The 27,396-nt window shown below is 39.7% G+C and overlaps 2 protein-coding genes across 4 annotated transcripts in view; both read right to left on the minus strand.

The window, feature by feature from the left end:
- Positions 1-11,282, minus strand: part of MAML1 (mastermind like transcriptional coactivator 1) — a 47,645-nt gene extending 36,363 nt beyond the window's left edge. Inside the window, exon 1 of the mRNA XM_061190062.1 lies at positions 10,722-11,282. Coding sequence (XP_061046045.1) covers positions 10,722-11,048 — 327 coding nt within the window. The 5' untranslated portion in view covers positions 11,049-11,282. The remainder of the gene's footprint in view (positions 1-10,721) is intronic.
- Positions 11,283-13,020: 1,738 nt separating this feature from the next.
- Positions 13,021-27,396, minus strand: part of CANX (calnexin) — a 32,404-nt gene continuing 18,028 nt past the window's right edge. For all 3 annotated transcript variants that reach the window (XM_061190063.1, XM_061190065.1, XM_061190064.1), the window contains 12 exons: positions 27,122-27,180; positions 26,511-26,652; positions 25,990-26,071; positions 25,292-25,484; positions 23,670-23,859; positions 21,258-21,371; positions 20,795-20,951; positions 19,440-19,655; positions 18,420-18,539; positions 17,413-17,539; positions 17,151-17,230; positions 13,021-15,357 (listed from right to left, as the gene is read on the minus strand). In XM_061190063.1, the coding sequence (XP_061046046.1) occupies positions 15,304-15,357; positions 17,151-17,230; positions 17,413-17,539; positions 18,420-18,539; positions 19,440-19,655; positions 20,795-20,951; positions 21,258-21,371; positions 23,670-23,859; positions 25,292-25,484; positions 25,990-26,071; positions 26,511-26,652; positions 27,122-27,180 (1,534 nt within the window). In that variant the 3' untranslated portion in view covers positions 13,021-15,303. The remainder of the gene's footprint in view (positions 15,358-17,150; positions 17,231-17,412; positions 17,540-18,419; positions 18,540-19,439; positions 19,656-20,794; positions 20,952-21,257; positions 21,372-23,669; positions 23,860-25,291; positions 25,485-25,989; positions 26,072-26,510; positions 26,653-27,121; positions 27,181-27,396) is intronic.

Here is a 27,396-nt window from a genome sequence, read left to right on the forward strand (position 1 = left end):
ATGTGTACAGTACAGTAGTGTTAACTATATGCACACTGTTGTGCAACAAATCTCTAGAACTTTTCATCTGGCAAAACTGAAACTCTACGTCCACTGAACAACTCCCACTCTCCCCTTCCCTCCAGCCCCTGGCAACTACCATTCTGCTTTGTGTTTCTAAGAGTTTCACTATTTTAGATATCTCAGATAAGTGGAATCATGCAGTATTTCTCTTTCTGCAATTGACTTATTTCATTTAGCATAATGTCCACAAGGTTCATCCATGTTTCAACATATGACAAGATTTCCTTCCTTTTTAAGGCTTAATAATAGTCCACTGTATGTATACACCACATTTTCTTCATCCATTCATATCTGTTGATGGAAACTCAGATTGCTTCCACCTCTTGGCTATTATGAACAAGGCTGCAATGAACATGGCAGTACAAATCAGGGCCTACTGTCTTACCTCTGTCAACTCCACCTCTGAAATGATCCCAGCCTAAAAACATACAGCTTCTGACTCCCAATTCAGAGCTCCTTCCACAATATCATTAACATTCGTTCAACAGATGCTTGCTGACTGCCAAATAGGTGGGAGGTACGGTGCTAAACTACTGGTCTTGCTCTCAGATTGCTCACAGTCTAATGCAGAGCGGCAAACATGCTAATTAAAGCTCACTGTGGTTGTTCTGGCAGAGGTTTAAGTACCCAGCCTGGCTAGAGGAGGGACTTAGGAAAGAGGTCCTAGAGGAGATGGCACATGAGCAGAGTTCTGAATGGTGAGCAGGTGTCAGGCATTATGAGACTAGGGAAGGGCATACGCGTAAAGACACCTAGAGAAATAAGGCCATTTTCAAAGAACTGCATTCAAAGTATTTTAGGGACCTTGGAGTGCTGCACATGGGTTTCATTCCCATGGTGCCAGATGCCACCCCAATGACATGCTGCTCCAAATGTTCACCGTATACCACAGTCTCTTCTGTTGCTCTGCTAGGCACAATAGTTCTTCACTGACTTAAGGGCCTTGAGCACTTAAATTGCCGAAGTTTGGCCTCCGAGTTGGGATGCTATGAATTAAGACTACCATAGAGTGGGCAGCAGGAGTAGTGATATTTTTCATTTAAAGACATCATTCTTCCATCCTCAACTAACCAAATAACGTATAGCTCTTCAAAAGAATGCTTAATATGAATAAAATACATGCAGGCAATGCACAGTATTTGATGCAGGCAACAAAACTCATGACGAGGCTCCATGCTCTTGAACTCTCCCTTAGAATTCAAAAGTGAGATGGTACTCACGGGGTTGTACAGTATTATTTGTATTTGAAAAATGACAGAAATGTTGTTTATCCATTCTATTTTTCTGACAGAAAGCTGATTAACTTGAAAATGGAGACTGATTTTGCCAATTAGGTAGACATTTTTCATACATTAAACAAGCTACAGTCACAGCTCTAAGGTTTCGATGAAAATATATCTAAAGCAGATAAAAATATTTTATCAAAAAATACTGTATTGGCAAAGGTGTATTGAAATGAACAGTATTTTGATTTTCCCAACCAATTTTGAGTATATTCGGTTAAACAAGTCCCTTCTAAGTGAAAGAATAACAGGTATAATCAACAATCAATTGATAAAGATTTGGTAAAGCCTTTGTGTTTCATTTCTCTGTAACTGAGAAAGTGAATGACTGATGACTAGATTATCCTTTTATAAGTCAAATGGTTTCTAATTCTCTGCTTTCATTAAAGTTGAAACTGTACCTAACCAAGCTGTCGTCTAATTGGTAAATTAATTTTGATGATACATATCACTGTGTGATTTTTGGCATACCAACTCAAATTTCAAAAACTTGATTAACATTGTATAATTAAATTTCTTCCTTTCTTTTATACTTATGTGAACAAGGATTACTGGAACTTAAATGTATAAAAACAAACAAAAAATAGGAAAAGAATTAAGAACTGTCATTTTGTCAACAAGTAATATTCATCCACAGTTATGTGAACAAATTGAGGTGGGAAAAGCCTCATCCATCTCATTAAGGGAGGCATGTATAATAAACCTGTACTTTTTTTGCTTAATTGTTTATAAAAATTTATAATGTGTTTGTTATTTGTTGTATACTAATTTACTGTAATTCCACTTACTGAAATAAGAAATATATATAACACACAGAACCCCATAAATGCTACATACATTCTTTTGTATAAATCGACTTTCTTTTTGGCCACGCTATGTGGCTTGTGGGATCCTAGTTCCATGACCAGGGATCAAACCCGGGCCCTCAGCAGTGAAAGCGTGGAGTCCCAACCACTGGACTGCCAGGGAAGTCCCTATAAATCAACTTTAAAAAGAGCAAAAAGGGAATTTACTGTATAGTAATAACCTATAAAAGAAAAGAATCTGAAAAAGGATATATATGTGTGTATGGCTGAATCACTTTGCTGTGTGCCTGAAACTAGCATAGCATTGTAAATCAACTATACTCCAATTAAAAAAAAAAAAAAAAAAGAAAGAAAAGGAAAAAGAAATGCAAGTTCCGGGACTTCCCTGGTGGCAGAGTGGTTAAGAATCCGCCTGCCAATGCAGGGGACACGGGTTCAAGCCCTGCTCCGGGAAGATCCCACATGCCGCGGAGCAACTAAGCCCGTGTGCCACAACTACTGAGCCTGCACTCTAGAGCCTGCAAGCCACAACTACTGATCCCACGTGCCACAACTACTGAAGCCCACGTGCCTAGACCCCGTGCTCCGCAACAAGAGAAGCCACTGCAACGAGAAGCCCGCGCACCGCAATGAAGAGTAGCCCCCGCTCACTGCAACTAGAGAAAGCCCGCGCGCAGCAACGAAGACCCAACACAGCCAAAAATAAATAAATTAATTAAAAAAAAAAAAAAAAAAGAAATGCAAGTTCCAAGAAAAAGGAATGTTTTAACATTTCTGTTAGAACTTCCCTGGCGGCACAATGCTTAGGAATCTGCCTGCCAATGCAGGGGACATGAGTTCGAGCCCTGGTCCGGGAAGATCCCACATGCCACGGAGCAACTAAGCCTGTGCGCTACAACTACTGAGCCTGCGTGCCACAACTAGTGAAGCCTGCAAGCCTAGAGCCCGTGCTCCGCAACAAGAGAAGCCACTGCAATGAGAAGCCTGAGCACCACAACGAAGAGTAGCCCCCGCTCACTGCAACTAGAGAAAGCCCTCACGCGCAGCAATGAAGACCCAACGCAGCCAAAAATAATAAATTAAAAAAATAGGGACTTCCCTGGTGGCGCAGTGGTTAAGAAACCGCCTGCCAATGCAGGGGACACGGGTTCGAGCCCTGGTCTGGGAAGATCCCACGTGCCACAGAGCAACTAAGCCCGTGTGCCACAACTACTAAGCCTGCACTCTAGAGCCCGCGAGCCACAACTACTGAGCCCGCGTGCCACAACTACTGAGCCCACGCGCCTAGAGCCAGTGCTCTGCAACAAGAGAAGCCACCGCAATGAGAAGCCCACGCACCGCAACAAAGAGTAGCCCCCGCTTGCCGCAACTAGAGAAAAGCCCGTGAGCAGTAAAATAAATAAATTAATTAAAAAAAATAAACAAACCTTCTTAAAATAAATAAATAAAATTTCTGTTAAAGAAAAGCATTCTTTAAACGGTTGACGAAAGCATATCACTAAGGTATTCAGATTCCACTGGCGACATTTTAAAAAATGATAACCATTTTATTTTTAAATGTTAATATTTATAATTCTCTGGAAGTTATATTCTCCACAACTATAAAGAGCATTTTGCCCTTTTTCTTTTCTCTTTTTAAAATAGTTGATTCACATTAAACATATGTAGCACTTATGTGTTACATAAGTTTCTTATTTCATATATTTCACTTAATAAACTGAGTTACAGTAATTTAATATACAATTGATTAACAACAAATGCATTATAATTTTTCATAAGCTTAAAAACTTAGGATGAAAAGTTCAAAATGTCAACATAAAAATGTGTGAGGCAGGGTTCACAATGTTTCAAAATTATTTAGTCCAAACACCCAGTATCAAACACAAAGCTTTTCGTGATATGACTCCTACCTTTCCAGTTTTATCTTCCAGCCTCTCTGGCACTTTAAGCCTTAAATTCAAAGATTTACTCACTGTCATAATTTTGTGCTTTTGCTTAGTTTTCCAAAGGAATCAAAATCCTATTAGATGCCCCCTGATAAGAGCTCATGTCCACATGCATATTAGCCTATTAAATGTTTGGAAATGTCCTAAATAAAGGAAACTTTAAATTTGTTTATCCCAGTGTCACCCAAATTTGCTCAACTCTAGAACTCTTATAACAGCCCATGAAATTAGCGTTTCATGTAACACCCTTTGGGAAAACATCTGGCAAAATATTAAGACCCATTTTAAAAGTCAGGTCTTTAAAGCTTTCCAAACTTCACCCAAGGGGCATCCCTTTCCTAGTATTCCCACAGGCTTTTCAGCCCTCAACAGGGCTTTGCAATGAACTGTTTACCATCTACTCCCCAACAGACTGCATGACACACAGGTCTGGCACCACCACAATTTCTGGCTCCCAGCAGGAGCTCTATGTTGGTTGAACAAATAACCAACTTAAAGACAGAAATAGAGACTTCCCTGGCGGTCCAAGTGTTTAAGACTCTGCTCTCCCAATGCAGAGGGCACTGGTTCAATCCCTGGTCGGGGAACTAAGATTCCGCTGCAGAGCGTGGCCAAAAAAAAAACAACAAAAAACACAAAAACCAAAAAAACAGGAAATGAAGAAAAGGAGTGGATAATTCCCAAGTTTCTACTTTGAATGACTGGACTAGGGAAAATACTCTGAAGAAACAAGACTGGCAAGAAAAAGGGAGAGTCCCTTTTGGACATGTGGGAAATCAAAGTGGAAATGTCCGGTAGACAGCTGGATCTGAACCTTGGCAGAGATATCTGGAGAATCTCATTATTATAGGTGATAGACGAAGCCATGAAAGAATCAATGACAGGGACTTCCCTGGTGGTCCAGCGGTTAAGAATCCGCCTTCCAATGCAGGGGATGCGGGTTCGATCACTGATCGGGGAACTAAGATCCCATATGCTGCGGGGCAACTAAGCCCGCAAGCCACAACTAGAGAGCCCACGTGCCACAACTACTGAGCTTGGGTGCCCTGGAGTCCACACACCACAACTAGAGAGAAGCCTGCGCACTGCAACGAAGAACCCGAGCGCCACAATGAAAGATCCCGCATGCCGCAACGAATATCCCACGTGCCACAACTAAGACCCGATGCAGCCAAATAAATAAATATTAAAAAAAAAAAAAATCAATGACATTAACCCAGGAAAAGAAAACTGAGTGAAAAAAGTAGAGAATATAGTTGGTTGGGGACCATGAATGTTTAAAAAGTGTGCAAAGAAAGTTTCTCAAGCCAAAAAAATTGGAATTCCCTTCAACTCCTCCCGTTTGCCCCCATCCAATCCATTTAGTCCATCAGCAACCTCTGTCACCTCTGCCTTCAGAAGCTGTCCAGAATCCATCTCCTCCTGTCCATCTGCACTACTACCACTAACCCCAGCTTAGACATTGCAAAAGCTTTAACTGCATCCACTCTTGCCCAGACCAATCCCAGACATCCTCCATCTAGCACCAGAATGGCCTTTAGAAAATGTTAGATCGTGTGATGTTTTTGCGTAAAATCCTGCTATTGCTTCTCACTGCACCTGATCTGATCCTTGCTTACTCATACCAGCTGCATACCTGCTGCTCTGGCCACACTGACCTCCTTTCTGTTCTTCATACAAGCTCAGAAGGTTCCTGCCTCAGAGACTTTGTGCTGGTGGTTCTCTCTAACTGGAATGTTCTTTTCTGAAACTTTCAGCTGATTCATAACCTCCTGTCATTCAGGCCAAATTAAGACAGAGCTGCTACTACCATATCTAAAGCTGCTGCTACAAATCACTCAGTATCATATAACTCTTTAAATTTTTTCTTAGCATTTATTATAACTTAAAATTAATTTAAAAAATTATTGATCTCTCTCCATGAGAGCAGAGTTTCAATCTGTCTTGTTCACTGCTGTATCCCTAGCAACTAAAATATGCTCTGGCCCATAGTAGGCACTCAAATATTTGTTGCATGAATTAATAAGGGAAAGCAGGAAGGAGACAGAAAAAAAGTCAGAAAGCTGGAAAGAAAATCAGAAGAGAGTAGAAGCTAAGAGAAGAGTCTTAGGAAGGAGGAAGTCAAAAAGAATGACTAAGAAGCCACTGAATTTGGTAATTCCATCTTTGGTGTCCTTTAAGGGGGCAGCTTCGGAAAAGTAGAAGAGGTAGAAGGCAGATTACAATGGGGCAATGAGTAAATGGGAAGTGCAGTGGAAAGCGCAAAGGGAAGGAAGGAGATAGAATACTATTTTGAGGGTGAGAAAAGACAAAAGAAAGGAGAATATGTGCTCCTGTTTCAAGCTAAAGGGAAGGACCCAGTGGGAAAGGGGATACTGAAGATAAAAAAGGAAAGATGGTACTATGACAAGGTCGCAAATGCTACAGGAAGAAATGGGATCCTAAAGCCACATTAGTCATCTTTTCTCTAAAATCATCCCACATGATTATAGAACAATGTCTGTTTTATGTTCAGAATATCTACTCCCTGAAAATAACTTGTTATTTACATAATTCCTACACAAGTTCGGTCTACAAAATCATTAAAATTTCTCACATCTTTCTTAACTCTTAGAAGGTACACACTGGGGTGTCTGGAGTAGAGAGCCATGTGTGCAGTGCTCTCACAGGTGGTTCAGAGAACCAAAGTTTTAGGGAGAAAGAGAGGAGAGAAAGAGGTATGTATGCAAATGATAAAGCAAATGGGGCATGATGATGACAATGGGTAGAATCTAAGAGGAGGGTATGCAGATGTTCTTTGTACTATTTGTGTAGTTATGTACAGATAAAAGTTAAAAAGAGAGAGAAGAAAGAAAAAGAGGAAAGAAGAGAGAAAGGAAGGAAATTACAGATTAACATTTTTCATGAACTTAAATGCAAAAAATCCTCGATAAAATATGAACATTTTGAATCTAGAGATGTATAAAAAGAGTTCTTAAACATAACACCAAAACGTAATTCATAAAATAAATGATTATAAACTGGATTTTATCAAAATTAAATTTTTCTGTCCTGTGAAAGATCTTATTAAAAGGATAAAAAGAAAAAGAAAAAAAAAAGAGAGACAGAGAGAGAGAAATACTGCATGCCTAAACTAAGCAGGAAAGGCAACTTCCATGAATGGTTGGCATGCAACCGTCAAATTTCTTGGTAGACTATCGCAATGACTTAAGGAGTAAGCAGCAAAAGTGTGACAATGGTGGATAAGGGGATGTGGCATAAACCTTTATAACATTTTACTAAAAGAGGGATTTCCCTGGTGGTCCAGTGGCTGAGGCTCTGCGCTCCCAATTCAGGGGGGCCAGGGTTCGAGCCCTGGTCAGGGAACTAGATCCCACATGCATGCTGCAACTAAGAAGTCCACATGTCATGGCAAGGATCCCGTGTGCTGCAACTAAGACCCGGTGCAGCCAAAATAAATAAATACTAAAAAAAAAAATTTTACTAAAAGAAAATGTTCAAGCTATTGTAGAAGACTATTTTCATGACAGAATGAATGTATAAAGTGAGTGGATAATTCTCTATTATCTGGCATCCTTAATACAAAGAAGTCAATCAGGACTTCCCTGGTGGCACAGTGGTTAAGAATCCGCCTGCCAATGCAGGGGACATGGGTTTGATCCCTGGTCCAGGAAGATCCCACATGCCGCGGAGCAACTAAGCCTGTGTGCCACAACTACTGAGCCCACGTGTCACAACTACTGAAGCCCGCATGCCTAGAACCCGTGCTCCGCAACAAGAGAAGCCACCGCAACGAGAAGCCCGCGCACCGCAATGAAGAGTAGCCCCCACTCGCCGCAACTAGAGAAAGCCCCCATGCAGCAATGACGACCCAACGCAGCCAAAAATAAATTAATTAAATAAATAAATTTTAAAAAAAAGTCAATCCTGTCATTAGAAAACTACTATTTGGTTTTTAATGAGCACACACAGTATGAAGAAAACCTAATGAGGTAATTCCTTGACAATTAGAGTAGAAAAAAGTCTGAAGCACTGTTTCTGATCCATCTCTAACAGTATCTACAGTAGGAAAATAGTGGTCAAGGTTTTGTTGTGGTGGAATATCCTAAGAAGGGGAAAAACATAAGCAGAAGGTGTACTCTACTATAATTTGACTTGATCCCTTTTCACTTGTACAAATGGTTTACCGATGGTAACTTTGCTATGAAACAACTGCCTAAGAGTACTACTACAGGACATTTGGAAAAAAATAGGAATAATATTCCTTATGTAAGGAATATTAATTAGATCATATACATACACAGAATTGTCAAAAATAACAATGACTAATAGGCACGTTCTCCCCTCCATTTCTCTGGCAAAGCTGTGCTCTCTCTCCAAGCCAAAATCCTACCAAGGCAAGGACTCTCCCCCTCTCTGAACTGAAGGAGCCACTAAAACGGAACAAGCCACTGTGTTCTTAGTGACACTGATCTTCCATTCCTAAAACCCCACTCCAAGGCCAAAGAGCTCACCTAGAATCACTTGGAGACTGATGTGAAAAGGGTCCCTCTTCCTAGTAAGGAGGCTGAAGAGCAATTCCATTCTAAAGTTTAACTCATGAAATCCATGGGTCAAGGTTTAATGTGATAAGACATCAACATAACATGGCACACCTAATCACCCAAAAGAATGACTGACAGGCCAGACTCAAGTTCTAACACACTCAGAATTAATTTCTCTTCAAACAGCATGTCCAATTTCTCTCTAGTAGTTTAGGACTAAAAATATCATAGAGGATCTAAATGCTTAGTCTCTTTAAACAAATTGAATCACTACTAATATACATTCTAGGGGGTGTTCAAGGTAACTATGTGTGTGTAAAATTGAGATTTTTATGAGCTTTCACTATTTACTTACACGGAATTACCACCCACAACTCTTTTTTAAAAATAATTAATTAATTAATTAATTAATTTTTGGCTGTGTTGGGTCTTGTTGCTGCGCGTGGGCTTTCTCTAGTTGCAGTGTGCGGGCTTCTCATTGTGGTGGCTTCTCTTGTTGCGGAGCACGGGCTCTAGGCGCACAGGCTTCAGTAGTTGTGGCACATGGGCTCAGTAGTTGTGGCTCGCAGGCTCTAGAGCTCAGGCTCAGTAGTTGTGGCACACAGGCTTAGTTGCTCCGCGGCATGTGGGATCTTCCCGGACCAGGGCTCCAACCCGTGTCCCCTGCATTGGCAGGCGGATTCTTAACCACTGCGTCACCAGGGAAGCCCACCCCCGTAACTCTTAAAAGTCTTTCCTTTGACTGTGAGCTGCACCCCTCCCTGTCTCCCAGGGCTTACAGTCTGTTTGCAAGACATGTCCTAAACTAGTATGTGACAATGTGCTTAAAATAAATAGCATAGACAATACATTTCGTAAATGTTTTGACAAAGGAGATTCTAACTGCTGTGGGGTAGGGTGGAAACTGGTTTTAAAGTGGAAGATGAGATAGACCTGAAGGATGTCAGGATTCTGAAAGGTGATGGGGGAGGGTCCTGCAGGCAGCCTTTCCATTTATGAAATATTTTTCACATCGACACTCATTTCTTTTGAGTCTTATAAAAATCCTACAGGAAACCAAACACATCCTCGGTTTACAGACAAGAAAAGTGAGGATGAGAAGACTTGACTATATAAGACTTGATAACAATAAGCAATGAGAGGTCCAGCAGCCCAAGCTAGTGTGGGAGAGAATAAGGAAAATAATTCAACCAGAGCATAGGGGCTGTGACAGACCTAGCATTTAAAGGGTGAAAGAGACTGAACACCTGGAGACTAATTAGGGAAGAGTACTGCAACAGCCCAGGTGAGACCTTAACAAAGGCATGAATTTAAAAACACACAGAAATTAAATTGGTAACATTTGTTCTAAACTTTAAATTACCAAGAAAACAACAGCAAGGAACCTTATAATCAGTCTCAGGACACAAAACCTCTAACCAACAAATTTCCCTAATATCTACTGAGAACCCAAAGGGCATAATAATTTACCAACAAACTCTAATATCATCAGAGGTTTTAAACAGGCTTATAATGAAAACTGGCTTTGTCAACAGTATTGCTGGAATCACAAATTCACAAATTTCAGGGTTGCCTAAATAAAGAATACCTTTGTACACCTCAATGAGCAGTACTATGTCTTTACTAAGATTTCCAAAGATTCTTGATTTTCCATGAAGAACAGTTTGGTCAACTAAAGGCCGTTTTATTTCCATATTTAAGCCCTGACCCTGCAAAGAGCAAGGACCCAATGAACACCTGCAGAATAAATGAAGCCACTATCACAGGCAACTTTAATGCCAGTCTGTTCCAAAATAAAGATCTCAAAATTTCGGAATCCAGTCTGGAAGAAAAACCTTTCACCGACAGTTCGCCAGCCTTTCCACCCGGGACCTTAATGTAAGGTCCTTAGGGTCATGTTTTCCCAAAGTAACGCCACAGTGCCATTTCCCGCAGATGACAACCGCTCAATCCCTGCCATGTTAGCCTCCCCCAAGCCAGACCAGAGAAGGTGCGGGCACTGGGGAAGTCTCAAAGGGTCCTGGGCGGCGTCAGGGGCAGCATCTCCCGGGAAGAGGCTGCTCCCCGAGCCCTACTCACCGCGACCGGGAGGCCGTGCTCTGGGCCATCGGCGGCGTCAAGGCGGGGGGCCGGGGCGGGCGCCGGGGCCGGGGCCTGAGCTGGGGCCGGGGCGGGCGGCTGCCGGTGCTTGCCGGCGCGCTTAGCCTTGGCCTGGATGCAGCGCTGGTGGAGGGCGAAGGTGTGCTGGCGCTCGAGCTCCAGGCGCTCGGGCGATACGGCCTCATAGCGGGCCTCGCAGGTGCTGTGGTGGCGCCGGCACAGCTCGATGCGCCGGCGGAGGCGCTCCATGACCGCGCTGTGTCGCGGCAGCGCGAACTCCGCCATGGGGCAGGTGGGCAGCACCATGGGCCGCGGGCTGCACGGGCCGGGCCCGAGGCGGGCCTCTCGGGGTTGGCTGGCACGGCAGGCTCCGCTCCCCGCCGGCTGCCCGGCTGCCTCACGGCCACGCCATGGCCCCGCGAGCTGCGGAGCGGGCTCGCGCGCGGCGGGGGTCTTCCTCTGGCCCCGCTCGGCCTAACCCAGGCAGTCGCTCGCTGCCCACCTCAGGCCTCGGCCTGTCCCCGCCGCCCCGGCCCCATTGTTTTCCGCGCCGCCGCCGCCGCCGCCATCTTAAAATTGTTTTCAGGGCTCTCGGAAAAGGGCGGGGCTCCGGCAGGCGAAAGCGGCGTCACAGCTGATGAACAGGCACTGCGGCCAATCAGAGAAGGAAGAGCGGGCCGCCCGAGGGGCGGGGCCTAGCACGCAAGAGGCGCGCTAGGGCTGCTCCCGTGCGCAGTTTAAAAGGAACTCTCAAGTGAGGCGGAGGGAAGCAGGTGGGCGGGCTTCAGTCCTCCTCACCCATGTTAAGTGACCGACGAGAGCCGGCTCTAAGCGCCGCCTCACGCGGACAGGCCCTTCCGGGTCCGCCGCGGAAAGACGGGCAGTCGGCGCGGCGTAACCCGCCAGATCCAGACGCTCGCCTGGCACCATCGCGCTTCATCACTTTATTCCTCCTGTAGCCTCTTAAATGTGGCTTTGATAAGCTAAAAAGTATCCACGGGTTTTCAGTGTCAGCTGTTTTCGTTCGACCTCACGGCTCACATTCAGCCTCACAATTGGTAAGAATTGTACACGGGTGAGGTGAAGGAAGGTTTCCTCTTGCGCTGTTCTGAATCATCGAGACTATATAATCTTCCCTTATATAAAAGTTTGAACAAATTTCAGAAGTTCAATTACTACAACAACAAAAGCCCTAGCAGACATGAAGAAGAGGATGTGAAGGAGTCTAGCTCCTTTTCTGGGGGTGGGGGTAGAACTGCAAAGGATGATGCCTCAGTAAAAAAACAGGGAGCCTGGCCTGCAAGCTTTACATTTAAAAGGTGGTCTGTTAGGTAAAACTGAGTCTCAACAAAATACAACTAAAGACAATTACACTCTAGTATTATACCTAGTACGCAAAGGGAGTGGGAGACTGTAGGGGAAAAAAACAGGAGCAATGAAACTACAGACCGTCTCTGTTGGGCCAAGAGAAACTAGAGACAGGTATTGGCACCCTAACTGCTAAAAAGTTAAACAGGAGGTGCCAAAAGGCTTCACAATGAGACACCATAAACAGCTCAAACTTTGGTACAGTAACTTATTACTAGGCCAATGAAAATGTTTTATTTTAAAATCAAGAAAAAATTGAGTCCTTATTCAAATAGTACTTTTTATACAAATGCAGTAAAAAATAAGTGGCCCACCAAGGCAAAAGTGCTTAGGGCTCATGAACGCCATAACATAGTCTTGCTTTTACCATTCTTCAAACATAAATTTTACACCAGAATTAAATAAATTTCTTTTCTAATGGGAAATAATCGTAACTAGGAGCAGTACATTTTGTGTACTCTTCAGTAAGCAATTCAAAAGCCTAATAATACTGCATAAAAAATAGTTATGGCCTAATGTTCAAAAATATCCCTGAAATATGTAGGAATATATAAAAGATGGAGTCTGATTCTGAACAAAGATTTATTTTCTAATAAATGTTTAAAAGTCGAATGGTTCCCATAAATCTCAAAGAATAATCTACAAATTACCCTTCCCTTTCTGAGCTGCTATACCTATTATAGAACTGAAACTACTGAACCCCAATCCAGAAGGAAAAGGATGCAAAGCCTACTTTGAATTATATTCAAATCCACGTGGTGAGACGTAGTAATTATTTCACCGTCCATAATAGTTTCTGCATATTAGCAAATTTCATGTAGTAGTCAATTAAAGGAAGATCAACCCAATATTGAACCAGTAAAACACACAAATTGAAGGTTATTATGAAAGAAGGTCAGTCAAAAGCAGATGCTTAACACAGGGCTTTAATGTAATACCATTTAGTAACGCAACAATTTGAGAAAAGTGAAGAGTATTTTATGGATGAGAGAAACTGAGGAACACATCTGATGGAGTGGGCATTTTACAACAATGGGACAAATAACCAGCATGTAAAATCATAATGTAAGTGCCTTTTAAAGAGCTGAATACTGCTGCTGGTCATTCATTAATGTGTCAGACTTCTAATCAGAAGGCTGCACCTTCAACAAAGAGTGAAAAGAAAACCAAGAAATGACTTTTTGTTTTGTCTGTCTTTTTTTGGACAAACGTTGCTAAATTACCCTTGGAAAGGCAAATGAACAGTCTACTGATTTACACTTGTTATTCCACAGCTCAGCTGGAAGAAACCGTAATGTCAATGGAGGGTGAAGAAGGCAGATTTCTGGAAATGCAATGATCCCACACACTTGCTTCAAGGAGAAACCTGCAGACATATTTTCAGGTCTTGCTAAGTAACTGTTTATTTGCACTCAATACATTTGGGAAAGTCTGCTACATAGCTAAGGTCACTGTGACCACAGAACAACAGATGAGAAGGATAAAGCACTCAACAGTAAGAAAAATGCATCCCACCCTCATAAGAATTTAAGTGAACCAGTAAAAAACTGAAGATAAACAAAATAAACAGATACAGCCTTCATCTTTTATGAATATACTTCCTCCCCAATATCTCCCCAATATAAACACTCTGGAGTGTTTATATATTCAGTGCAAGGAACAGTATCATCGGTACATTTGAAACACCTCTGAAGAAACAATAAAGCTAAAAAAAAATCTAATTCTGAATACATTTCAGTGTGGTGTAATAATGATGTTATTACACTATAGTGATGGGGGAGAGGCTCTGATAGCACCCATCTGCATTCCACATGAAAAAACAAACCTAAGATCATTTATTAAAAATTCTACAAGCCACATACTTAAAAAAAAATGTGAACAGGACTGCTTTATCATGTAATCTAAGACAGAACTGTTACATGAACTGCAAATAAAGACTTAAAAGATTTAGCAGCTACAAAAATCAGAAAACTCATGCTAAAAGTCACTCCTCCATAAATACTTTTAGCCTGTGTTCAATTACAGTCAATTCTGAATTGGCTCGCCTCTGGATTAGACTTCTAAAGTCTTTACACGGAGTAAAAGAAATGGTAAAGATGAAGGACACTATTCTATCGTGTACTTTGACCCTGGAAAGGTGTGGGTCTGCTTAATAAAGGAAAAAGAAACATACACATAATCACAGTAAAGCTTATCACTATGCAGAGCTCATAAGCATTTTCAGCAACGGACTGCAAGCTGCGCTGTGAAGACAATGCATAGCAGAGGAGAAAGCTGGGAATTTGGGGAAATTGAGAAGGTAAAAACAGTGTCAACACAGTGGAAGATGTGATGAAAACATCTGCATCTACTCTGGTAGCGTTCCTTAAGAAGCCACCTGCTTGAGAAGGCTGGAGCCCAGACACTCCCAGGGTGTGACGAATGAATGCCCGAGCGCCACATTATGCCACCTCCTCCACTAACTGCAAAGCTGTCTGGGAACTGAACTGTTCCAAAGGCAAAAGAACACACATACTTAATGGCCTAACCAACATCAAGTGAAAAATTTTTTTCTTTTTGTATGTCTATTTTTAATACAATTTTAACAGAACCTTTATATAAATTTGGGCTTCCATCCAATCACTCTCCTCAATTTCCTTAGGAGGAATTGAATAATGGAAGCAAGCAAAACAAGATTATAACCACAAATGACTGCACTTTAAACATGATTATCAATTTTAAGGGACAAAGACACGTGAATGTTTTGTAATACCAAACTTAAAAAACAAAATCAGTTACTTCAAATTCAGCCCCCTAGCATTTTTAAAGGTTGGTGTTATTTCTGCATGGACAGATTAATATATTAAATTAAGCCAAGATTTTTAAAGACTGACAAAGTTCTATCACTCTATTTTAAAAAACAAAGATGTTTAAAAACAAAAAAATACAAGTTAGTTGCTTCATGTTACATTTCACAACCATTATGTTAAATGCTTTCTTTCTACAGAAACAGGGTCCTTTATGTCACAACTGCAATTATTTACTGCTAGATGTTTAAAATTACACGGGCTAGTGTTCAACTGGAACCTGTTGATGGTGACTCTGAAGGTTTTCTGAGTTTCAACCTAAGATGTGCCAGGTCCTCTCCTAGGACCCACACTTTGCAGGGGAAGGGCAGGGAGAGGAAATCACAGATCAAGTTCTTAAGATTGTTTCACTCTCTTCGCGGCTTTCTGTTTCTTGGTGATCTGTTCAAAATTTCATCCTCCTGTTGGTTGAAAAAACAAGAAATTCACTATAATTAGCATATTTTTTAAAAAAGTAAAAGTTCACCAAGTTTTCAAATGGGCCAGGCTGAGTATAACCCATCTGAGGAAAAACAGAAAAAGAAAAATGATTAGATGAAAATGCATCAAAAACAATGTTGGCTCAAAGGTGGTGGGATTGTATAAGTGGGATTGAATTAGTCTTTGTTGTCTAAATCTAACCTATAAGCATTTTCTTTAAAAAGGACCAGACACCAGGCTTTCACATGTTATCCTGCTTAATCCTGAATAATCTACTGGCCTGTGGACACATTAGTCCCACTTTGAGGCTGAGAAAGCAAAGATTCATGAGGACTAAAGGCTATCAAAGCTAAGTCCCATATAAAACTCAAGACTACAAGCCCAGTGCTCTTTCTACTCTACACACACTTATTGTGTGAGGAAGTTTGGGGAATATAAAAATAGTCTGGTCCCTACCTGAAAGAACTCTGCATTCTAGTTGAGACAGAATACATCCACTGAAAATATAAACAGCATTGACCTTTATCAATAGAAGGGCAGAGTAGTGGTAGCTGTAAATGGAAACTGGGTAGTTTCCAGAAAGGATCAGAATGAAACAGCAGTGCTTAGAAAAGGGAGCTTGGTAAGAAAGGTGTGAACTATTCTCTTTCCCTCATACCTCATATCCAATCCACCAGAAAATCCAGATCAGAAGCTCACATCCTTCTCTCCTATCACCCTGCTCTGAGCCACCATATCTTGCCTGGATTATTACAGTAATCTCCTAACTAGGCTCCTTGATTCTCCCTGGTCTGTGAAAAACATAGCAGCCAGAGTAATCAGATCTGATCACTCCTTTGCCCCAAAGCCTGCAATGGCTGCCCATTTCACTAGGAGGAAAAGCCAAGCCCCTACAACAGCCTAGGAGGCCTCACCTAATCTGGAGCCTTCCCCATGTTCCTCTTCTCCACCCTCTTAATCTACTGACCGTACTGGCCATCTAGACTACCACTTCAGGCCCTTGTACCTGCTGTTCTCTCTGCCAGGAATGCTCTTCCCATGGACATCTCCATGGCAAAGTCCTTTATCTCTTTCAAGTCTTTGCTCAAATGTCACCTCTCCACTGAGGCCTACCTACCATCTTTAACATTACATACAACCCACCCCGCCTCCAGCATTTCCAATACCTTTTCCTGTACAACTTTTATTTTTCATAGCCCATTGCTTTTTAACATACTGTTCATTTACTTCGTTGTAACGTCTACTGCTTACTGTCTGTTTCCTTCCACTAGAATTTAAGTTCCCCAGAGGTAGCGTATCTTTGTCTGTCTTGTTCATTAACAATGCCTGGCACACAATGGGTACTCCACAAATGTTTATTGAATGAACGAAAGAATGACTCCATCAGCAAGAGGGACAAAAATTTTAGAATGCAGTGATTTGTCCAATAAATATTTTTAAGGGCACAGTGAGGAGAGGTAGATGATGAGACAGAACTCTAAAATAATAACCTGAAGTTGCCATCTTAGAAAGCATTTTGTTAGTCTTTCCTTACCTTCTGTTTATTACAGAACACCATTTTCAGCACAGAAAATACTTTTGAGATTCAGATGTAATTTGAAATTTAAAAATTTAATTTTCTAGTGCTAAGAATTCCACTTTTACAAAATTGGCTGTAATGGAATTTTTACTGCCACAGCCATTGAAAATTACCCTATGAAAATACTCTCTACTTAAATGTACCTTCACTGAGTTGCTTGAAAACATTAAGATATACTCTCCCCCTTTCTATTACCTCTGCTTTAGGTTTCCTATCTTCCTCCTCTTGACTGACAGTGCCACCATCTTCTTCAACATCACTTTTTTGCTTCTCTTCTAAGACAGAAGACAAAGTAAAACAACTGAGCAAAATCTTATACTTGTTTTTGGTAACTAGAAAATCAGCATTAGAACACACCTCTAGAGTCTGAAACAATCTTGACAGTAACTTGCTTATAAGGGTTTGAAACGTCTTAAGATGTTGGTTTAAAGCAGATATTTTGGGATCTACTTCTTACCAAGTTTCTCTTCACCTTCCTCCTCCTCATCTCCCTTTTCCTTTTCCTCTTCCTTTTCTTCTTCATCCTCCTTCACATCTGGTTGAAGAGCATCAGTCTTCTTGTACTCCACAGGACTGGCCTGTTTCTGAAATATTCCCCCAAAGCATGACAGTTTTGTTCACATTTTATGTATTACGTTACCATATAATTACTGAAGGCCCATGAGCAAAGTTCTGTACAAAGGCTATATGCTGGGGTAGATACAAAGAAATGAGTAAGGTGGAATTCCTGCTTGAGAGCTTCCTCTTCAGTGTATGGTTCAAGGTAGAAGGAACAGTAGAAGCAAAGGGGTCAGGCAGCAATGTGCAAGTCTAACTAGTCAAAGGTGACTGAGGTACAGATACGCAGAATAGTGGTGGGGGATAAGGCTGGAAAGGAAGATTGGGGATCAGGTTACAAAACATCTTGAATGCAAGGTGAAGCATAATCCTCATTTAGTAGCAGTAGAGGGCCTAAACAAAATTATCTTTCTTTTGATTGCATATAACAAAGGCTAAAGAATAAGGCTGTATCAGCCCTACATGTGTTTTGCGGGGGAAGGGAGGGTAGGGATGCTGAGGGAGAAATGGATAATGAGAAATCAAAGACTGAATTATAAAGAATATGAATAGAAACAGCTATGCCAGAAGGAAAAGCTAGTTTGTGCCCAGATGGCTCGGTTTTATATCTCTAAGTTGTTTTTTTCTTTTCTTTCAGAAAGCTTCTGCCAAATGTGAAGGAGAGTAATACAGTAGGCTAATACTATTAGAAACCGAGAGGCTAACAATCCTACTTCCATCTGGGCACAATCAATGGCCACTGAAAGTAGTGAACAAGGTTTCAGAAGTCAACACCAAATGTGGCCCAGTCACTACTGAGCTGCTACAAAGAAGAACCTCAGGCAACGTATCTTAGATATTTTTAACAATGTAAGAGTGAATCAAAATAAAAAAACAAAACAAAAACAAACCAACAACAACTCATACCTTTCCAGAACAGCAGAAGAGGATGACAAGAAATACGGGCAGAGCTACAGTCAAAATGTAGACCACCCAGAGCCATGGGCGCTCCTCGGCTGCCTCAATCATCTGCCCCACTACACCTGGCTGAAAAACAAGACAGGACTCATTTCAAGTTTTGGCTTTTGACCTAAATATAGGCTGTACTGTCCCACTGTTCAATTACCGCATGGCACTACTCAGGCACCTTTTTCAGAGGATTCAAGCCTAGATGTTCACACAATGTAAAAAGGAAATAAGAGAAAAACTTCAATTTTCCTGCTCTCTTTATCATCAAGGGGATTTCCCCTTCCTAGGTGTGAAAGCTGGCTTCTTAATCACCTACAAAGGTTTCCTTAACCTCAGGGACCAGTGAATGGAGAATTTCTTGATCTCAATGTCTCTCCAATTCCCATCTTGGCCTTATGACCAATTATTTGAAAATTCCATTTATTGGGTAAACCAAGATTCAGTATTTAAGAGTGCATTAACATATACCCTAATGGCAAATTTTGTTAAATATCTTTAAAAAAATTTTTTTTTAATTGGAGTATAGTTGATTTACAATGTTGTGTTAGTTTCTGCTGTACAACAAAGTGAGTTAATTATACATATATCCACTCTTTTTAGAGTCTATTCCCATATAGGTCATTACAGAATAGAATTGAATAGAGTTCCCTGTGCAATACAGTAGGTTCTTATTAGATATCTATTTTATACATAGTAGTGTGTATATGTCAATCCCTGTTAAATGTATCTTAACACAATTAAAAAAAAAAACAACCCTACACGTACCACAAATACAGACTCTAAAGCCATTATATTAGCCTAATGAAATCATGTCCAAAGTCCCAGTATTTTGTCTTTAGCAGACAAAGGTCACACTTTCTATCCCAACATCCCCAAATAAGGGAAAAGACAAATCTTAGAAGACAGCTTTTCACAACAGAAGCAATTAGTTACCTGTAATAAAAGACATAAATGCACAAGAAACAAGCAAGCACAAACCTCAGCAGCCCCGTCCGCAGCTTTCTTCAGACCCCATCCATCATTGGCCCAATCGTCAACTACTCTTCGATCACCAGAAATAATAAAGTTGTCAAAAAAAATGTCTGAGGTCATAGACCACAGTTCTAAACCAACAGCACTAAAAGGAGTCATCTTGAAAGGCTCCAGATCTTCAAAGAAATCTGGATTTGGTATTTTCCGGGGTTTCCAGATTCCCTAGAGAAAAATATTTTAAAAAATCATTTCAGATAATGATCACCACAAATTTATGGTGAACCTAAATAAGAATTAAGATGAATTCTGCATTACCTGCGAGTTAAGTGCTGACTTTGTAAAACTTAAGTAACAGGAAGAAAACAATAAATGCTACTGATGCCTCTAAGACATCTGGACTCCAACTACTTTCAATTTCAATCCATGACCTTGATCCAAACACCTTGCTCTACCTGGCACATTCCAACAGCCTCCACTCTTATCAACTAACAGCCTCCACTCTTATCAACTAACTGAGTGGGAGCATAAGTCAGTACAGACTCCTTCAGTGGTGATTTAAAATGTACACAATCTTCAAACAGATATTTCACCTCAGATAACTACCTAGAGAAATAGTTAACACATATACGCAGACATTTACAAGGAAAATTACTGCAGCAAGGACTCTAAAAGCAAAAATGGCAATTCACCTAAATGGCCATCAACAAAACAGCTAAAGGGCAATTTTTAACTTATCTTATTGATTGCACAAGTACATTTAAAAACAGAAAAGTATATACATAGTGGATACATAGAGATACAGACCTACACCTTACATTTTGAAGTGTGACAAAGTAGAAATTAATGATTTTAAATAATTTGACCAGAACAGAAACAGAAGTGAGACCAGGGTCTGAGTTGTTACATGTCCATAGTAAACTTGAAGCTTTAAAATATCACCACCTGTATTACCATCTCATTTGAGCCTCACAGTCTTTTTATAGTTGAAGATACTGAGGTCAAGCAATGAGCTGACTTGTGTTCCCTGACTTGTGGTCAGGGAACCAACTCCCATCATAATCCTCTATCCACCCTACCAGAGATTGCCAAGTTGGATCCACATGGCAGCAGGGTGCCCAAACCACAAGTTTTCCATTTTTTGTTTGCTTTTAAACACAAGTTACAAAGCAATTATGAAAGTTCTTTCCAGTTTCTAGGTTTACCTTTTCAACACTTAACATATAAGTTCTCTCTCAATTTTGAAGTTTACTTTGTTTTCAATTCAATAGGTTGAATACAGGGGATCAACCTGGCAGCCTCACTACAGACAAAACTTCTATCTGAACACAAAGAGATCTATGAAACCACAGAGAGGTACAAACCTGGTAGTTAGGATTGTCAATCATGGGCGGCTTCCATTTGCCCTTATAATTAGGGTTGTCAATCATAGGTCGCTGCCAGACACCACACCCAGGAGCCGACTCACACTTAGGGTTGGCAATCTGAGGAGCCTCCCATTCTCCATCCATATCTTCATCCCTGTGGAGATACAAACAAACTACAAATGGGTTCTGTGATGCAGGACTGTGAAAAGCTGCCCCAGGGCTTCCCTGAAATCCTGCAGAAATACTTTCACAATGTCGTACTACAGAGCATCATGTTATTTCCACATTTCCAGTAGTAAGGGTTTTTCATGACAGATGCGTTTTAAAAAAAGAGATGAAAATGTAATCAATTTAGTTTGTTGAGCTCTACACTTAAGTTTAAGCAGTTAGCTGTATTTAAGTATTAACTTTTACTTCAATAAAAAAGCAGGCAATTTCAAAAGTTAACTAAAGCTCATACCAATCCTCTGGCTTCTCTGCATCTGGATCAGGTACATATTCAGGCTCATCATCTAACCAGCCTTCAGGCTTTGTGGCTTCTTCATCTGGAATCTTAGCAGGGGCATCTTCATCCCTTAAACACAAAAGAAAAAGCCAATTACTGACAACATTGGCCAGAGAATCACAATGTGATCCCACTTTGTGAATCTTAAACAGGGCAATCTAAAAATATGTAGGCCTTACTTAATCAAAAAACTTAAAATAGTTCCTCCTAGAAATATCTAAAATCATATACAAGGGCCTAGTATGCAGAATATATAAAGAACTCTTACAACCTAATAATAAAAAGACAACTCAATTTAAAAACCAGCAAAGGATTTGAATAGACATTTCTTCAGACATAGAAATGCCCAATAAGCACATGAAAATATGTTCAACATCATTAGCCATCAGGGAAATGCAAATCAAAACCACAATAAGATACCACTTCATACTCAGTAGGATGGCTATAATAAAAAAACTGATAAAACTAAGTATTGGCAAGGATGTGGAGAAAATGAAACCCTCATACATTGATTGTGAGAAAGCAAAATGGTACAGCCACTTTGGAAAACAGTTTGGCAGTCCCTCAAAAAGTTAAACATCATTACCATATGACCCAGCAATTCCACTCCTAGGAATATACCCAAGAGAAATGAAAATGTATATTCACCCAAAAACCTATACATGAATGTTCATAGCAGCATTATTCATAACCATAGCCAAAAAAGGGAAACACCCTAAATGTCAATCAAATAAGGAATGGATAAATAAAATGTGGTATTATCCACACAATGGAACAGTCTTCAGTCATAAAAAGGAATGAAGTACTGATCCATGCTTCAACATGGATGAGTCTTAAAAACATTATGCTGAGCAAAAGAAGCTAGACACAAAAGACCACATATTATATTATTCTATATCCAGAATGGGCAAATCCACAGAGACAGAAGGCAGATTAGTGGTTGCCAGGCGCTGGTGGAAGGGAGAAATAGGGAGTAACTGCTTCATGGGTATGGGCTTCTTTTTGGGTGATAAAAATGTTCCGGAATTAGACAGTGGTGATGGCTGCACAACACTGCGAACATACTGTAAAACCACTGAACTGTACACTTTAAAGGGTGGATTTTAGCATGTGAATTATGACTCAAACAGTTACTCTTAAAAGTTCATCAAGAAGTACCTAATTTCAAAGCTTTATGCAGTTACTGTTAGAGCCACTTTAGCTGGTAAGCAGAGACATCTTCTATTCTTGGTCAGGATTATGCTTGTTTTGAACTTTGCTAGTTTAAAATTGTGTGAGAACTTAAACTTGTGTATCATTCAGCTGATCTTTCAAGCTGAACATTCACTTCTCCACCCCCAAAATAAAACAGCTAGTTAAGGAATACAATACTGAACAAGGCTGAGTCCAAATCTAATGTTCACCAAATATACAAATAAACTCACCCATTACACCAGTGCAGCATAAAAGTATCAACTAGAATTTAAGCCTAAGAGGATACTTACAAGTGGAAGATCAGTTTTATCACTTCTCTTTGTTCACTTCCTGACATTTCCAAAAGTCACCATACCAGAGTTCAAAGATGGTCACATACAAGAGTACAACCCACCTGTTTTCTTTTCTTACCACTCTCCAATTTGCACCCTATGTAAAAGGCTACTCAATTTCCCTCACACGTGTTAAGCTCACTCCTATTCCTCTACTTTTGCACATGATATTCTCCTTCAACCAGGGAATACCATTTCCCATCTTCACCAGTTAGTTAACTCTTGCCCACTTTCAGTTCTCAATTTGTTTTGCCCAACTCCAAGAAACTACTGAAGTTAGGTATACCTGGTGCTCTGGTCACAAGTAACACATATTAGACCATTCACCCCATGCATGCCAACTTCAAGTGCCTGTCTCACAACTAGACTGGGAGTTGTGTAGGCAGCTGGTGTGCTTGTGGTTTTGTATTCCAGTGCCCAACACAGAGCAGAGATCTCATGAGTATTGTTTAAATAGGAAAAAGGTTATTTTTCAAATCAAAATTTAAAATTTTAGGACTCCAGCTTTAAATGTGAATTCACAGAAGCATTGGAAAGGCCAGGCCAAAAGACCCGAGGTCTGCCACAAACCAACCGTGTCACCACAGGCTAACTCTATCATCAGTTTCAGCATTTGGTGGCTTGTAAAATGGTATGAGGCAGCCCAGATGATCATGATGGCCCTAGTGATCACTAGGTGGTCACTACTATTTTCAGCTATAGTAGTCTACATTTTTCCTAACATTTAGACTGCATCACAGATTATCCAAATTATCAGATTTCAACCACCATTCAATTGTTCAAGCCAAATGGAATGTATGAAATGCTCCACTGCATTCAAAGACAGGTCCCAAAGACTCACCAGTCATCTGGTTTGACAGCATCAGGATCTGGTATTTTTGGTCTTTCATCCCAATCTTCAGGCTTCTGGTCTTCTGGGTCCTCAATTTCACGTGAAGGATTTACAGGAGGAGTCATGTCATTTAACAGATTCCCACTGTTTACAACAGACTGGTCCACTAATATTTCAAAACTATTATCTGGATTCAAGACTGAAAAAATTAAATGCAATTTAAAAAAGTTAATTAGCCACTCATTCCCAAGCTCTCTTTACCACAACACAAACAATCATATTTCTAACAGAAAGCAGAGCATGGAGTAAAGACCTTGGGCGTTAGAACATGGTCATAGAGCCTTAGGCAAGTTAGTAAGCTTTTTCCTTATCTGTAAGTCGTAAATGTTAGTTCTTCAGGTTTTTAGGAATTAAAACAAATGACAGGTAAAATTTTTACACACCAAAAGATTCCATGTATGAACATGAAAAACATCAAAAAAAAACCAAAGGTACATAATAAACTAATGCAATATTGGTTTGACACAAATGGTTACACACCAGTCAACAGGCAAATAAGTTTATTTATTATAACTGTCCCCCAACAGAAAAGGCCCATTTCCTCATTTTTTGAGTTGGTATTACCACTATGTTGCCAAAATTTCAAATTACACAAAATTTCAATTACATGTGGTTTATTAAACCACGTGTCTACTCAGGTTGTACTTTTGGAATCCAGTGAAGAATGCAAACATAATTTTAAATCCATAAAGGTATCTTAAGTGTGAATTATGCTAAAGCCTGGATCCTGCATCTAAATGCCTAATAGGCAACTGACTAGGTCACAGCACATCCAGAATACTATGGAAAATGACAGAGTACTATGCTGCTATCCTCAATGACAATGAAGGTTATCAATGTTATCAATGGTATCTACTCTCACAGAAAGATTCTCATGCTTTTGTGAAGCGAAAAAGTGAAATATAGCACACTTAACTTTTAATAAAAATTACATGTGTGCCTATACATATATACATGTTTATTCACATATAGTCAAATACATATCACAGTGTTGATATTTCAGATAATTTTAAATGTCTTCTTTTTGCTTATTTTTTCCTTTTAAATTCCTATGCTGAATATATATTACTTTTGTTATAAAGAAGAAAGGTTATTGCACTCTTTAGGAAAACAGGCATGTCTATATGTGATCTCAAAGCAGCAGGAAAAACTTCATTAAATAAAAAGACCCATTCCAATGTCCAAATGATTAAACTCAACTGTCTAGGTGTTGGAGCATCCAAACAAGTTCAACTAGAAGATACTTTGAAAAAGACTGTACACATATTTCTACTGTATGTCCTATAACTTAACATCCCATCAACAATAAACAAAGGGAGGAAATGAAGGGTGAGGATCAAGCAAAGAAGCTCTTTATGGGACATACAAGCTTATTCTTAAAATTGTTGCAAACCCTAGCTCTCAATTCAACCTAAGGAAGAGATGTTTTAGTGCTGAGAAATTAAGTTCTTCTCACTACTAAGATACTAAGTCAACAGAGATTCTTACTTGCAGCCTTACAATCTTTAAATTAAACAGATGATAAATGTGTAGTGCCATAAAACCCAAAATTTATTAATAGTTTTTCTTACTTAATGTATAAAGATGTGTTTTCTTATCAGTAAAATAGGTCTTCAGATCTGCATCTGGCCTCTTAGCATGCTTTTCTTCATATACACCCGTTTTGGGGTTTTTGTGGCGAAAGATGAAGTGCAATTTATAGTCCTCTCCACATTTATCTGGACCAAACATAATCGTGTAAGGGGTCTTGTCGTGGAACTGATCCTTCAGAAACAAAAATGGATTAAGTAACTCAAAGTGTTGAAAAGCAACCTTTCAAAAGTGTGATATGTCCTCTTATAAAATCCCAAATAGTGTCCTATTAAAGGAAAAGTTTATTCATTTATGAGGTTTGTATAGATACCAGTGAAAAGGAATAACCAGAAATTACTGGGAAATTTTACATGAGAATGTATGAAAGTGCTTAAAAACACAAAATAATGCATATACCTAGATAGTTACTGCTTCTTTCATAAAACAAAGAAATAAGTTTGCTAAAACTAAAAATTACACAGGACAGAAACCAAGGATAAAACAAAACAGCTTTGAAATTTACATTTCAAATAAAAAGCACAGAAATGTCAAATTCAGTATTTCCAACCTCCAAAATATTTCAACAGCAGGAGAAACGGCCTTATTTTCACAGGTCTTAGAAAATTTTCTTTCTTTTTCTCTGAGATTCTTAAAAGGTAACTGTGGGTGGCCACATAAAGAAATAGGAAGTACCTACCAGGTTGAGCTCTGGGGTTTTGGAAAGTAGTTTCACATAGGCACCACCACATTCTATTCCATTTTGGAAATTAACCTCATACCTAATTTCAGAGAGAAAGGCAGAGACCATATGGCATTTGAAAGATCAAATTTCTTAATTTATTTCCCTTTCCCCCACTTTGGTCACATGTTTTATCACAGGTCATATGTGAAGATTCCATCTTCTACTGTCATACTTAACCAATCCCCCAAAATTAAATAAGTAAAAGAAAATTAAATCTTAATGCAGATTCCCAGTAAATACTGTTTGCAAAATCCAGAAGTTCATTTGCTATCAGCAGGAAAAATAGCTGATTTATTTCAAAATAATTTACTGAGCATGAAAAAAATGTTACATTACAGGATGCTTAAATACATCCTAAAATTCCTACTGTAGCATGTAATTATTCTCATAATTTTTTTTTACATAGAGTAATAGTTTTATAATATAATGTCTTCACTCTTCCTAGAAAGGGTCTATCAAGCAAGTGTTTCACTCACTGAACAATGAGAGGCTTGGTATCAAAGATGAAGGGCTTGTTCAGTTTAGCAGAGATAGCATGATGCTTGGCTCGAGACATCAATACAAGTCCTTTATCGCCTGGAAGTTTTGTTTCCTTCATTTCATCTACCTCCCATTTTCCTGCAAGACAACAAAAAAGGTCCCACTCCCTAATTACACCTCTGAAGATCCTGACATCGTAACAAACAAAACTCCAAGTTGTGCAAATCCATCATACTGACAAATGTTTAACATGTTCCATTTACCTCTGAGAGCTGGTCTATTAATATTAAACACACATAATTGACAAATATTAGGATATGGTTTTTAAAAACCTATAGCACATTCATTCTACCAATGCCTAGAAAAGACCTTCCATTTCCAAAATACAGCACCATGGGTAATAAATTTTCTTTCCATTTTATGGTGTAAAAATAAACATTAAACTGGTCTAACCCTATAAAATATAATGGGACACACAAAGAAAGCAAACTTCCAATGAAAAATCTTAAAATGTATACATACTCCTTTTAAACTAGTCTTGGGAGATACTATGGAAATACATCAAACCTCAATCTGCTATTATATTTAAATCAAATGCAACTCTTACCATCATATTTGGCAATTTCGTCATCAGTGTCATCTTTCTTGGCTTTGGATAAAATCCACCTGTAATTAAGACATACCCCTAAATTAAGATTCAAATTATAGTTGGCCTGTAAAAAGAAACAATGTAAACAATAATAAAAACAGGAACTATCCAGCTCTTCTTAGCCTACCTAACCACTCTACTTTTAACTTTTAAATGTGTCATTCAAGTAGTGATAATATATTGTACTCAACTCAAAAACCTGTAAGAAAAAGTACCAAACCCATGAAATAATT

This window comes from Eubalaena glacialis, chromosome 4, assembly GCF_028564815.1.
Source record: "Eubalaena glacialis isolate mEubGla1 chromosome 4, mEubGla1.1.hap2.+ XY, whole genome shotgun sequence".
Classification (NCBI taxonomy): Eukaryota; Metazoa; Chordata; class Mammalia; order Artiodactyla; family Balaenidae; genus Eubalaena; species Eubalaena glacialis.